Genomic DNA, 15,658 nt, shown 5'->3' on the forward strand with positions numbered 1-15,658 from the left:
TTCATAATAATAACCTCTACAGTGCGAAGTTTCGGGACGAGAAAAGCGAAAGGGGAAATTAAAGATGGGTTTAGCATAGGGTGTACGCCACATATTCAAAAAACGACTTCATTTCACTTCGGGTCTCCGTAGCCAGTGCCCCAGACACACTATGTTTTTTTTTGAATTACCTCAATCTGTAGAAAATCAAACAGTTGGAGCGGGCCAATGGACCTTAAGGACCTAAGTTTACGTCAAATTGTATAGCGCTTGTTTTGCGCCTCCTTTTCTGCATGTACTCTACAATTCGCCAAGGCAGTGAGTGATTCACTGTAGTGGGTTAGGCGCTCGATCGAGCAGCGCACATAGCTGGGCACGAGGCAACTCGCGCAGAAGAAGAAGAGAGCAACCATAAGACAGGCACGTCTCTCGTAGCTCTAGAAATTACCGCTGGACGTGTACCGTCATGGATACGCAGAGCACTACAGGCACCTCGAGGCTGAAGAGGAGCAAAAGCAGTTTCGACGACCTGCCAGTGAGGCGGATTCTACGGGAAGGCCGTCGACGAAAAACGGACGAAGGGACGTACCAGGAGCTGCTTGTCTTCGACAGATCGCACGCGGGTCACTTCGTGCGCTACGCGTCGTTCGTGCTCGGCGTAGGCGTGACCATGTCAGCGGCGCTGATCACCCCTCCTGTCCTGCTCATCGCTCGCTTCAGGGCCTGCGAACACGGCTGCCAGTCGCTCGCCGAGGACCTGGCTCGGTCGGTCAGCCACAAAGTCCACCCTTGCGATGACTTTTACAAGTGAGTCGCCTGTTTCGCTCCATCAAGCGTGGTTTATGGACTTTGCGAGTGCTACGTTAGTCATGGCTACGCACTGAAAGAAGTGTTGCGTAACCATTTTCCTAGCATCGCTGAAGTATGCATGAACAAACTCCAGTTTCGATTGGTCAGCTTAAGTCACCAAACTCACTGGTGAGCCGACTCATTCGGACTCACTCAGACCGTGAGTGAGTCCACATCAAGCCGTGAGTCTGAGTCCGAGTTAGACTGGATGAGTAACCTTTTGGTTAGTTAGGTTTTGAAAAAAAATTCCTGATTGTAAGTTTGAGTGAGTTAGGCTCAGGAAACATTTCGTGAGTCTGAGACCGAGTGAGTCCGAAGCGCTAAATACATTTCATTAGTGAGTCTGAGTGAGGTCCCCAAGTTTTGATGAACGCGTCAGTGTTTATAGTTATACAAATTGGCAAGAAATGACTCAGAAGGAAGAAAGTCAATGGAGCCCCGATAAGGGGCTTGCGTTCAACACGTCCAACGCTGGCCCTGTTTGTTCTTATTTGCCCGAGAGGAAAATTGGGGTCAAATAAAGCGGATTGTTTCCGTCGTTGGATTTTACTGCATCACCACGACTGAACAAAAGTCGGGAATTAGTCTATACGCGACCATGAGTATTGTCTCCTGTCCCATGATGCACTTGAGGAAAAGGTTCCCATGACGCACTTGAGACACTTTCAAAAATTTTTTCTTGTTAAAAGGGTGACATTAAAAATTTTTACTTGTTAAAAGGGTGACATTGAGGGCAGGAGAAGACATTAATACTGACAGGGGACGGGGAACTGCATCGTGTCGAAACAAAAGGATTTAAACGCTAGAGACATTTAGTCATATTCATGAAAGAAACTAGACGTACGATGCGTGGAATCACAACGTATTCGAGTTCCTTCGCTCTATACCACAATGAAATTTTTCTGACAATATTTAACCTTTAAATCATACACAAATTTTGAGCAAACTAAGAGACTAGCTTCTAGTCGAGCTATGACTTTGTGCGCATTCTAAACTCGCTCATATAATCTAAGTATGCCTGAACTTATGCACGAAGCTTTCCACATACATTCAGAAGCAATATCATTGGAACTAAAGATCATAGTCGAAACCTCACAAAATTTCCAAGATCCGCTACTGTTGTAGTAGGAAACCCGGCTAAGCACTCTCAGTCGGGACCCAAAATAAAGTAAAGAAGGATTTAAAATGAGAATTTCGTATATAAACAACAAGTAATGTGCTCATACCTGGAAGGTAGATGTATCTCTCGCCCCACCGTGGTGGTCTAGTGGCTGAAGTACTCGGCTGCTGACCCGCAGGTCGCGGGATAGAATCTCGGCTGCATCGGCTGCATTTTAGATGGAGGCGGAAACGCTGTAGGCCTGTTGTGCTCACATTTGGGTGCACGTTAATGAACCCAGGTGGTCGAAATTTCCGGAGCCCTCCACTACGGCGTCTCTAATGGTAATATCATGGTTTTGGGACGTTAAACCCCACATATAAATCAAGCAGATGCTTGTTTAGTTCAACAATAACTGCTACCGAATGATTTATTCAAAAAGGGCAGTTAGAATCGCAGATCTTGATATTATACAAATTATAGAGGGAAATCGGTACTAATGTTCTACGAGGATCCGTGAGCGGTGCTTTAACCATCACAGCTGTGATGGGAAGTACAGGCTTGTGATTCTTTTCACATTCAGTCCGTTTTTGAGATCCGCGACGCCAGTTTCCCGAGTTTTCAAGAAAAGTTGCTTTCCGTTAATATTTACGCCGATCTTTACTACGTAGAACTCATTGATTAAAGTTTACGTGGCTGTAAGACTTGAACGAAGCCTGGGCTAATTGAACTATCGAGGTATGAATTGCTCTGAAATTGAGTTCCAGGTTTGGCGTCAGCAAAGAATAAATTATTTTGAATTGTAGAGCGCTCTAAGGTCTTGGGTGGTCATACGCTGTTGGCGCTTGCCGTAACGCAGACAGAACCACCTATAAGCATAAAAAAAGCAAGCAAGTGAGACATAGAGAGAGAAAAACAAACGTAAATACAGGAAGAAAAATATACAGCAAAAAAGCAATAAAAATAAACAGAGAAAAAATTAAATAAAAATAACGAGAGGAAAAAAAGGACAGACCGAAGACGAAGAGCAGAAAAAAAAAGAGATCAGAAAAAACAGAAAAAAAAACAAAAAAGATGCCCAGATACACACTACGTTTAGGCTTGACACCCCCATAGTGTGAAGCCACCTTAATTTTTTGTGCAACACCTTATGAAAAACACGCTTGTTCTTTCTTCAAAATTAGGTATTTTTAATTATAGAAATACAAATACTGTATTGATAAAAACATACTGAACGTATAATGTGCCGCGACACCAGCTGCACGTGTCCCATGCAGTGGTCTGCTCCCAACGCGATTTTCGCTGTAAATCCAAGTCAGAGAAGCGTAGCGGGGCTTCTACTTCATTTCCATAATCATATGATGGTTTTGGGAGCTTAAACTTCACATATAAATGGATCATTACTTCACTTCATCGTCGTTCTGCATCCAGTTCGAAGGAGTCATCTCAGGACGCGCTTATGAAAAAAAAAAATCAAGCAGTTTCTTGCACTGGCACAGGAGGCTACATGTGCGCGCAGCTCTGAGTGCACGACGCTTTGCTAAAACTGTCAAGTACAACCTGAAAAGCTGCAACAGCGTATCAAACCGAGAGACATAGCATTCTTTAGGCCTCGTTCTACAACAGTCCCCGTTTTATTGCTTTGCATCACACCCCACTTGCGATGCTGCGCGAAGAACGAAATCGGAACTGTAGGAAGAGACCTATAGACAGTTCGCTAACTAATGCAATCCAGTCCGAAGCCTGTACTACCTATAATGCCCTTGGCGGTTCAACAAGCTCAGCGCCAGGTTATTTTGTAGATGATTGTATAAAACTCTGTGCTACCAAGTCACGGCACTAAAAGTAAGAAAACATTTCTGCAAAAAGTCAATCTCCATGCTTTACTAAAAAAGTTTCACATGATCACGAGAAGTATAGCAATGCTTCTGTTTAATTTACATTCGCGCTCGGTACACAAAGCTCCATGATATAGAGAGCGTAACTATTCATTTCTTCATTCTCCAGTCCTATATAAAGAGCTATGCTTTAGTTTTTATTTTATTTTTGTTCAGATTGCGCAGAAAATGCGAGAGTAAATATTATAATTTTTCGCTCATAGGCACGTATGCACCGGCTGGGACCGCGCAAAAATACGATCTCCTTTGGATAACTACAGGGCCGCCTTCAGCCGGAGGATCATCAGGAGCATGATGCTCAATAAAGTCCCTACACGTTCCACCAAGGCCCGGGGAAAGGCTGCAGGATTCGTGTACCGGTGCCTGAGCCGGGTGAGCAACTATAAAATACGACCAGATGCGTACATCGAGCTTGGAATACACCTTTGCTTATACTACAAGGATGCTTCATCGTCATTCTCTATAATCGCAAGAACAGTAACATCGACAAAGGTTGCTTACTGAACGGCTTTCTCGTTGCATAAGAAAGACGTACATTGACTGTGAAGCCATGATGTTCTTACGGAGAGAGAGGTGGCTCAATAATTAGAGTAAATTAATTGAAAGCTATGTTGTCATTGTAACTATAATGTTAGTCAATGTTAACCAACATATTTTATTATTCAACCAGTTTAGACAAAGTTGTTCAGCATTATAGCGAGCGCTGGCCGATATTAAACATTACGCTACAACAACCAGCGCCAGGTTGTAAGAGTGGCTGTATTGAAAAAGAACTCAGGTTGGATCACGTGACACTTTCTCTAATAATGTGTATCTATTTTGTTTATCTCCCGGAAGCTTATCGCTTTACAATTAACCAACATCAGCAAACATACAGTCGTATTTAGTCAATATTTAGTCTGCAAAAGTAACCACTTAATTGTTCGCGAAAACTAGTTCACAGTGGAAATCATATGGCCAAAATTAGGGTACATTGGCCTGCAATATTTGGCACCCATAGTGGGACAGTAGATCAGGTTGTTCAATTCGGTCAAAAATTGTCGTATACGTCATGCGCCGTACCGGAATGCAAGTGGAACTAACTGAGAAAGGCACTATCCTTAAGAAGGCTAACTTGATTGACTAGACTGGCGCTACTGCAACCACCAGTTTGGAACGCTGGTAACAGAAAGCTGCCTGATCGCTGCTGCTACGTCACTAGCAGAACTTGTCGAGCAGCTTGTCACCAGCATGGAAGGAATCATGCAAGAGATATTAGAAAAGAATGATGAGGTCGGGTCGCTCACCTTGCTATGAACCCCGTATAGTTGTCAACGCATTTTAGTTGCAGTGACAGTGCCATGTACGCGGCATATAGAGCTGACGAAAAAACCTATTGAGATATACCCGTAAATGATTTCACCCCACGCTTGTCGGCATAATTGTTGATGCAACGAGCATCATAATAACGAGTACTTACCATTGCTTTAGCAATGTGTAGCATGACTTTAAACATTCCTATTTGTCATCGTGTTCAAGAATGAATACAACGGGAGAACACCCGCAGAAATGAACTTATGTGGACAATAGATAAGCATAGAAACATAGTTTTAAATATCCGTGTAGGTGCTGGCCACGCCAGAGAGTGATTGAAAATCCTTTTATTTGTGGCAGACCTAAAAAAACAATGAAACTTTCTTGAAAACATTGTCCTAACTTTTCATTTAAGCTTCGTTTTTCAATAGGAAAACAACATTTCATTTCAGTGCAACACAAACGACAGTGTCTAATTTACCTTCATAAATTGTCAGTGTGGTTTATTGGTAAACTTTTCTTTTCATGTTAGTAGGTAAGTCCTTGCGACTTTCTTTGAATACAATTTACTTAAAGTACAACTCGGGCCTTAACACGCGCAGCTGCTACACTTCGCTGCTCAACGTAGTAGTGACATATCAGATGATGTCTTGTACGTTCCAGTATTCAACATCGCCTCCGTAACTGCAGGTGGAATTGAATGACTTCTCAAGAATCAACTCGTTCCTAACCGAACTGGGTCTTCTGTGGCCGGACCGGTCTCCTACAAACCGAAAGCAGCTGCTCAATATTTTTGTGACGGCGTCATTGGAATTCGGTATGCCGATGTTCTTGGCCTTTTACGTGGGCCGTCATCCAACCCGGCCGTCCGTGAACACCATCTACATAACCCTGGAAGCACGCTTCAGCGAATGGATGGCCGACATGGAGGCACTCGCCGAGAACGGCAAAGAGGACGACTACTTGAGGCATTGCGCGGAGAGTATCGGTCGCGAGGGACAGTCCTACTCGAGCATGATCCGGCAAGTGCGGCAGACGCACCTTGAGGTCACGAACCTCGTGCGACTTTTCTGGGAGGATGCCGCCGTGCCACGGCTTTACAACCTCAGCGACCCCGATGTGCGCACGGCAATAAACGGCCACTTGCCCGACGAGTCGCAGCTCTGGCCCGAAGACGAGATTGTGGTGCTCCAACCCGAGTTAATCACCAAGCTGGACGCGGATCACTTCAGCCACAGTTTGAACCAGGAGAGTTTCAACCTGTTCCTTGGCGCGTACGTAGTCTGGGCGTTATCGCCGCTAGTGTCCAGGCGCTTGACTACCCGCATGCTCGTCGATATAGGTGGCTGGAGAAGCGAAGCGTCTCATCGTTTGTCCAAGTGCATGCAAGCTATGGAGGTAATGATGCCGCTCGTAAAGTGGCAGCTGCACCGAGACGCACAGAAAGATCTCTGGCCCACTTGGACCATCACACGCTTGTCGGCGCGCTCAATGGTTTCGTTTTTAGCCATGTACGGCCGCAAGACAGAAACGTTTGGTGATGCAATATTGTCGCGGCTTGGAGCGAACGCTTTCAACATGACGAACACGTGGGAAGCGCTAGACTACGCAGTGGCCTACCTTCCGAACAAGACGGACACGCCATTCTACGACCTTTATCGAGCGGCTGCAAAGGCGACAGTATCGTTCTTCAAGAAGTCGCTCCGAAGGCCAATACACAACATCCACCACGTGCCAGGAATCGTCAGTGTTCACGTGTACCGATTGCTGGTGACTCGGGAAGTGTCACTCTTCCACTACCTGACGTCGTCTCCCGTATACGAGTCTTGGCACCCAGCCGCCGTTATTGCAGCGCTAGCGGGAACCATTGTCTCTGCCCAAATGGCCACTTTGATTCTACTCGTAATGTTGTACGACAGTAATTTTCAGGTGAGGCATCTTTATCTTTTGAAAGTATGATGTAACAATCGATCTTCTTTACGGTGCACTTATCTATGGTGCCGAGCTGCACGCAGGGCTGTAATACAAATGGGAGATTGAGTGAGTGATTTTGATGGTCAATGACGTGAGCAGCCATTATGTGATAAAGCTAACAACAAATTTATGCCTTCGAAAAGCTATTCTTGGGTACTACATTCATGTTCACTTAGAAAGACCTCAGTGACAGCGACAAAATATCACTACTTTGATTTTAGCACCACGTATTATTTCAAACGTAACTCGCACTGCATTCGTAGCATCTGCCGCTGAATAAAATTATTGAATTTTAATCAGCACCTGAAGAGCTTTCATGAATAACCTCCCAACATCTTTCGCCAACACACGCGCCTACCCACAAATTTCTGAAATTATTCCATGGATAGAACTTGCTATCTTCTCTATATCAGTGTGGGGAATTGTCGATTTACCCATCTTCCTTCTGCAGTAAGCCTGAATCACGTTCAGCTTAATTGGTTGTGTGACATCGCCATGAGATCACAACTCGGGTCTCGCGCAGAGCCGGAGTTGTCCGCTGCCGCCGTCGTCGCCGGTGTGCGTTACCACATCTCGCGAAATGAGAAAAAACAACCTAGTACCAATGACACAGTGGAGCTCGAACCCAGATCTGAAGGTGCCAGCAGAGTATTTTAGCTTTGAGCCCCACCGGTGCTTGGGACTTGCTGTCAAACTTGCTTTAGGCAGGCTTGATGTCAGGAAAGCAATCGCGTTAGTACGACTTATAAAGCGTTTTAAAACAACAAAAGAACACGCAGTCGTCGCACAATGCGAATAGCGTAACGAGTGGGTCGTGCAATGCTTCAACTCATTACAAAAGCTTGTTTTTGTTCGGCTATTTAAAAAAAAAGCTTGCTTTTGTTCAGCTAATGGTGGCGCATACCCACTTCAGGCATAATCGCTCACCGTCTACAGCCACTGCATGAACAATTGGAACAAAATTTCTCGCAATACTTTAGCGGACACCACGCTTCTCAGAAGAATGACGAAAAATAGCATAGCGAATGTCAGCCCACTACACAAAAATAATTGTTAAGGCCGTGGTGGGAATCAAGCAAGTGTGCTTTCAGCAGTTACCCAATGAATGTTTACAAAATGTTCTGAAAGGCCGCTATTCTAGTTTTCGCCATGACTGTGGTGCGCCTTCCGTGCAGGCCTGGCATTTTTTTTTCAGAAAGCCGCATGGATCGCTTCCATAGCTTCACTGAAATTGTTCGAATTACAATCCTTATTTTGTCCCACTTGCTCATTACTTCATTGCAAGAGCGTAATGGGTGAAAAACTTTAGCTATTAACTATGGCATTTATCATAATCTTGGCGAACCTTGCTCGTGAGCTAGTTAGCACATGCTTACTGAAATGGAGAGAATGCATTTACGATGAAGGACGGGATAATGACTGAACAGAAAAGGAAGTCACTCCCAGCTGACTTAATCATCAGGAACGCTGTCTTCTGAAAAGTTTTAACTGCTTCCTTGATGACACTCGTCTTCTCTGTGTTTCAGTTTCATATTTTAAGCGCCTAAGTCATTCACTCACTCACTCTTTCCATCATAGGTCGGCGAAATTTGTGGAGCTCACTCATACTCACCAATGAGATAAATTTTGAGCTTTGTACTCACTCGGACTCAGACTCGGGAAAATTTTCCTGAGCCCAACTCACTCGGACAAAAAACTCACCACGAAATCACCAACCCGGACTCACTCAGTTTTACGGCTCGATCTGAGTTTGAGTGAGTCAACTCGAGAGTTCATCAGCGTAGACTTGTGGGGTTTAACGTCCCAAAACCACCATAATTCGTCAGCTCAGAATCAGCTTCAACAGTAGTGTCAATGCTCTTCAACTCCTACATCTCATATATTCGGTGTCTTCTTGGCACAGTAGCTTTGAAAACCAGTTATGAGTGCTTCCAAACCTGCAGCGTCACATTTCTTTGAAGAGATGACAGCATACGTTGTAATAATCAAGAAATTCTCCGGAACAGTTCGTGAGGGGAGGTCAAGGCACCCGCCCCCCTCCCTACATAATTCACACCTCTAAATAATAAATATTGAAACAGCGTATGAACGACACCGCTTTAGAACACATGTGAGTAGAGGCAAGTGTAAACGTGAATGCAGGTAAGGCTGATAATAATGCTGAAGATGACTAGATAGGATCTTAGGTCAGCAAAAGAACTTGTAACTCACTCAGACTCACTCAAGATATATAATTTGCGCTTTGGACTGACTCGGACTTTGACCCACGAAAATATTCCTCACATGGTCTTACTCAGACTCACGGTGGATCGATCCGAGTCTGAGTGATTCCGAGTAAGTGGACTCATAAGCGAGTTTACCGACATATGCTCCCCCCCCCCACACACAAACGCAAACACACACACACACAAACGCAAACACAAACACATGAACACACACACAAACGCGCACAGACACGCACACAAACCCACACAAACATGCACACACACAAAACTACATACATACACACGAACACACAAACGCACACACCACACACACACATACACACACAAACACATACACACAGACACACACACACACACCCATATAAACACACCCACACAGACACACACATACACACGCAAACACACACATACACACAAACACACAAACACACACATACTCTCTCTCTTTCTCGATCTGGTACTTTCGATTACACAGCTAGGAAAGAAAGCCTGAAAGTGGACATTTAATGATCTTTTTTTTGAATTTATCTCATCCGTGATAGTAACTTGAAAATGCTGTATATATATAGTCAGACATTGCAACGTCTAACGGATCGTCCCCTGCAATGCCGTCTAGTAGGACGCCCTCTTCCGTTCATTTCTAAAATAGCCCCGGTAGTGCTTGGAATTCCGTCCGTGTTCTCTCTTGACTCTCGGCGTTGCCTATTGTCCCCTAGTTCCGTCAAACAAACACTTTGGCCAACTACCTGTATTTTTACCTTTACGATGGCTTCCTTACATGAAAAAATACCGTGCGGCATTTAGCTTTCGATTATATTATCTGAATATCGCGATAAACGCATTTCAAGTTTCTGAAAGTGTCGTCTTTTTTTGTCGCGCGTGCAGCGTATCCGGTTAAGCGACGTTAAAACCCAAAATGATCAATTGGTACACGACGTGTACAAATTCAGTCTTGTGCTCGAAGCTAGTGGGATCTTCCACGGTGAGAACGAGCAGGAGCGCAGCGACCTGTACATAGCAAGCATCGCTGCTCACGTGGCAAGCCGGGTGCCGGAAATGCCGGAGTGGTCTCGCATTGCTGTTGACGGTGGACAGGACTCTTCCTTGAACGGCGGCGACAGGTTGAAACCATTCCGGAGGTTCCGGCCTGAGCAGCTATTCTTCTATCTGGCTTGCTTCGCACACTGCGGCCAACCCACGCATCAGCGCCAGAAAAGCGTAAGTCTCACACGCATACATCTTATTAAAGACGATAGCCTTTCTTGGGGACCTTCGACGCAAATATTTTGGTTTGCCTGTCTGTCCATTCGTCTGTTCCCCCCCCCCCCCCCCGTAACGGTACCGGGTACTTTAAACGGCAACAGCGGATACCCCAAACGGCCGACCCCATCTCCGCAGAGCGCACCAAGGTCGCTCAAGATTCAGTGTTCATACTTGTGTGATTGTCAATTAAAAAGCAATTATCGCGCATATCTGAGGTACCATAACCACACGTATATATTCTGTATGTGCACCTTTACTAGAAGAGGCATACATAAGTTATTCCAAGGACAGTAGCGTTTATCACGCGGCGCTAACCATGTAACGCTTGCTCGAAACGGCAAGTGTATGCAATGCTTTGCTAAGACCAGATGATGGAGGCACCTCCCCGACGCCTTGCGTCCTACACCTCATCACCTCTGAGATGGGCGCACACACCCGTCTCAGAGCCGCGCACTTCGTTTCCCAAGAAAACTGCCAGATGGCACTCATGTCTCACGTGTGACGCGATTTGATGCACTCATTCGCTTCCGCTGCACGCTCGAGGCACTCTAACACAGGGCCTCCAGAATACCATACACCAATTTTTTTGCGCAGAACATCAAATAATTGTTTTGTCCACTCTCTCCACACACAAGACAGTCGTCTTTCGACGACATTTGCAGATTGATTGATTTGTGGGGTTTAACGTCCCAAAACCACCATTTGATTATGAGAGACGCCGTAGTGGAGGGCTCCGGAAATTTTGACCACCTGGGGTTCTTTAACTTGCACCCAAATCTGAGTACACGGGCCTACAGCATTTCCGCCTCCATCGGAAATGCAGCCGCCGCCGCCGGGAATCGAACCCGCGACCTGCGGGTCAGCAGCCGAGTACCTTAGCCCCTAGACCACCACGGCGGGGCGACATTTGCAGATTATCATGAACATAGGGGGCCAATTTTTCTAAGCGTTCGGCTCATAAACATAGGGGGCAATAGAAATGAAAGTCACTACATTAAAAGCACTTACGGAAGCGAAATCAGTTAAAGATACACCTTGAAGTTGTGATAAAGCAGTCGTATGATTTATTTTTTGGTAGCTGGCAGTCTATACCATCTATTGTGAGCACGCAAAGGTGCGATGAGATTACGTACGAGCATTATTAACATCACCTCCCAACCACTCCGCACTAAGGGTTAACCAGTGAAAACTGAAGCGTGCGGCACCAGTGTTTAGATGAGTGCTTAACACGACACCGCACTGAAGTCTTTCCTAATTATTGGTTGCGTGCTCTTGCTTTTTAATGAGATTAGACACCTTTTGCCCGGGGTTACCTCAGTGTTAATTTCACATCTCATACATTGTGTTTCGCTTTATCACGGTCGAGGAGGAATGCAATGAGTGGCAGAATGTGTTTTGCAATGTGTTAATCACATTGGTTGTTCTCAAACTACAGGTGCTAATAGATGTTGCAGCCGAAGCTAAAGTACCACTGGAGTAATACCCAACGAAAGCTAGCGTTCACCGTGACGAACGCCTCGCAGTCAGCATGTTGACACTGTTTTCCCCACAACGCCGCTTGTCATCGCAAGCTTACTCGGCGGCGGTGTTAGCACCGTCCACCCGCCACCAGCGCTTCCATTCTCGTTCACGTTCTAGCACGGCTTGGAAAATTGCAGGGTCATCACTATCGCCAAGCATGGGTGCACCAGTTTCTACTGAGAGCTTCCACGTGGGTAAGCCACTGAGAACTTTATAAAAGAAGAGCACCGACAGTGGAAACCTAAGAGAGCTCGCATTCGCCGGGCCGATGGTGCAATCCAGGCACAAAAACAGGCCCGGGAGGCCCAGTGCTGGCAGAAAATACGTACCGATGTTTCGGCAGCCTTCCAAGCTACGCTAAATCGTAAACGGGAACGCAAGGGCCGGTGGCGGGCGGATTCCGCAAACCCCACTGCCAAGTTAACTCGCGATGTCAAACGTTTGCAACAACGCCGCGCTGTTGCGGATATGGCAGAGTCAGCGTGAAGATTGCGGGAGTGAGGTCACCGGGGCGAACGCCTGCTTTCGAAGGAAGTTTCTCCAGCCACACATTGGCCTCGGCTGCGACGTCTTTGACTACGGTTGGTTCGAGAACAACTGCTTTAACAACTGCTTTAATGCGTCGCGAAATGCATTAAAGTAATGTTAGAAATGCGCACATTTCTAACATTACTTCGGTTGCTCTGCGCAAGCTCTTTTATCTTCGCAGATGCCTTCGATTGGCCCCTCACTCAACCAAGCTTTTAGCCTATACTACTTACGTAAGACCGGTATTAGAATATGCTAACACAGTATGGTTTCCTTATACAGTCACTAACATTCAAAAGCTAGAAAATGTACACAGGAAGGCAGCAAGATTCATCTGCAACAAATATAAGCGCACTGATTCTCCTACAAATATGTCAGCAAGCTCTGGCCTCCAAACACTTGTGATTCGAGCAAAACAAGCTCGACCTAAATTTCTTTTTCAGCTACTTCACAACCATTATAAAATTGACCCATCATTGTACATCCATCCGTCAGACTCCCGCGTTATTAGGCACAAACATTCATACACACTGAAAGAGTACTCTTACCGCAATGATACGTTCAAACACTCCTTTTTTCCACTTGCCATAAGGGAATGGAACTGTTTGGATTCCTCCATAACTAGTGCGAAATCGGTATCCAACTTTGGACTAAAATTAGAAAATATGTTCTCTTAATGCGGCAATACTGGCATTACCAGAAACATTGCGCCACCAGTGAAAGCGTATTAGTGGAGTGTACAAGTGTTAACTGGAGTATTTAGAAGTTTGCTATTTGTTTGCCTGTGTACCACTGCACTTCATGCAAAATTTCTCTTCTTTTTGGTGATGGTTTCTTTGTCTTTGCATATGTAAACAATTTGTATATTTTTCGCTCTTATACTTTGTGATGACTGTCATTTCACTACACTCCTGTTTCTGTTTTCTGCGCTGTTAATGTACCACCTGCATGTACAATCTGTACGCCCACCTGCTATGGTCTCGGAATGAGACTGGCAGTACTGAAAATAAATAAAATAAATAAATTTAACCGCTCATTACACTCCTCCATGACCATTATCTTGCGAGGTACAACATGTGATATAACACTGTGTTAAGCTCAAGCCAAGCGTGTGTCTAACGTCATTAAGAAGCACGAAAATGTAGCAAATAATTGTGAAAGGCTTCAGTGCCGCGTCGGGTTGAACCCACTGCTTATCACTTGGCTGCGTGTTTCAGCTTTTGTTGGTTAACCGTTTGTTCAGAGTGCTTGGGTGGGGATTTTTTAGTCCGTGTCTTTCTGTCTTTTTATTTCCATGCCTGTAGCCAAACCTGGACCATAACAGCGTTACAGTAAAGCTACTATATATAGCTCGTATATGCCCAGACATTGGGTAAATACTACTGCTGGCTACACTGGCACACTAAAACTACTGAGGGAACACACGGTCTGTGAACACGATTTACGAGCAGCACTTTGCAGCTTTGCTTGTTAACAACTTTACCGAGTGAATCGGTGGTGATTGAGCCTGTATGAATACATAAGTCCTGTCTGCTACACTCCGCAGACTTGGGGCAGCTGAGCTGTAATACTTACCTGCACACAAGAAGGTAATTATAGGTTATATTGTAGCATCAAGTTGCATATGTGGCTTATATTGTAGCGAATTGGTTGTTGCACTGAGAAATATAAATTCAAGTGTAAATATTGAACAGGTATCCATAGAAGAACATTTAAGCACCGCTTCATAATGTCGCACTTGTATGCGGACTTACAAGATGGCACACGGGCTCCCACACTCGGACGCCAAGGATTAGGGATACAGCGTATGGAGTGCATGTTAGCAGCCTTGGGAATGATGCTTCTCTAAAGCTCCAATGAATGCGATGCGTCTTATCAATTTACGAAGACGCGCGTGGATGTAGCCAAAGAGTAAGCTTGCTGTATTCGTGCACAAACGTGCTGAGAGGTTCAGCGCGAGACGAACAAAGACAAAGGCAGGAAGTGACAAACACTTAATCACTCAAGTTACCTGACCAGATCCAACTCGCCGAAATGCAAGTTATTAAGTAATCGTGTACGTTAACATGCATTGATTGATAAGTGGGGTTTAACATCCCGCGTTAACATGCATTACCATGCAAGAATTAAGTGTCGGCAAAGTGGCAATTGTATGGTTTTGTGATTGTAGCTTCTCTCTCAACTTTGTTGCAGATCGCCATTTGCAACGTCGCCCTTCCTGCGTCACCTCGTTTCCGACGGGCATTCAGGTGCTCGTCTCACCACTCACTCACCACGAACTTCACCTGGCCCGATCCACCAGCATCGCCTGTCTCCTAATTCATTCTAGAAAACCAAGAGCGATGTCACTTGTTTTTAATTATTTGGGGTAATACTTATTTGTTGATACCACGTCGTATTCGCTTATTTCAGAAAAAAAATAATGATTTAAGTATCGTGCAGCTGCCGCACGAATAATTATGCATGCTCACCTTCTCAGCCGTACTATTTTGAACTATTCATTTCATGTTCTTTTTGTTGCTTCGAGGCCATGAAGTTTGTTTATAGTTGGTCACAGTTGTGACTTTTATACAAAATATTACCGATAGTGTTTGGCGAGTGTTGTTTCACGATGACACCGAGGCACTGTACGAGCGAGAAGTAATTCTGCTGTAGGGTCGATAGATGGAACGACCACCACGCTTAAACAGTAGCATGTGTTGTCATGTGCGTGATTACACTGTGCTGAATATGCAACCAATGAAATAGGTTGCAATGGTTTTTCTAGAGCTCCCAATTGATCTTGGGCAGACAAGGTAAATTATGACAGACAAGGTAAAAGTATGAAAGAAGAAAGTGTATCAGCTACACGAATATGAATGAAAACGTATATAATCTTTAAAAGACAGTGAAAAATGACTCACATTCGAGCTAGATACGTTTCAATACGCGATAGAAAAGTTTCTTCGAGTCCAATTATAACGATCACGTTCCTCATTATACGAGAGTGCTTCTACTAGCAGTCAGTCAGTCAATGAACTTTATTTACA

The 15,658-nt window shown here is 45.0% G+C and overlaps 1 protein-coding gene across 1 annotated transcript in view; it reads left to right on the forward strand.

Moving 5' to 3' along the window:
• Nucleotides 1-445: 445 nt before the first annotated feature.
• Nucleotides 446-15,658, forward strand: part of LOC142814367 (uncharacterized) — a 101,595-nt gene continuing 86,382 nt past the window's right edge. Inside the window, exons 1-4 of the mRNA XM_075893086.1 lie at nucleotides 446-786; nucleotides 4,086-4,197; nucleotides 5,809-7,047; nucleotides 10,203-10,535. Of these exons, the coding sequence (XP_075749201.1) occupies nucleotides 446-786; nucleotides 4,086-4,197; nucleotides 5,809-7,047; nucleotides 10,203-10,535 (2,025 nt within the window). The remainder of the gene's footprint in view (nucleotides 787-4,085; nucleotides 4,198-5,808; nucleotides 7,048-10,202; nucleotides 10,536-15,658) is intronic.

Source organism: Rhipicephalus microplus, chromosome 4 (assembly GCF_043290135.1).
Source record: "Rhipicephalus microplus isolate Deutch F79 chromosome 4, USDA_Rmic, whole genome shotgun sequence".
NCBI lineage: Eukaryota > Metazoa > Arthropoda > Arachnida > Ixodida > Ixodidae > Rhipicephalus > Rhipicephalus microplus.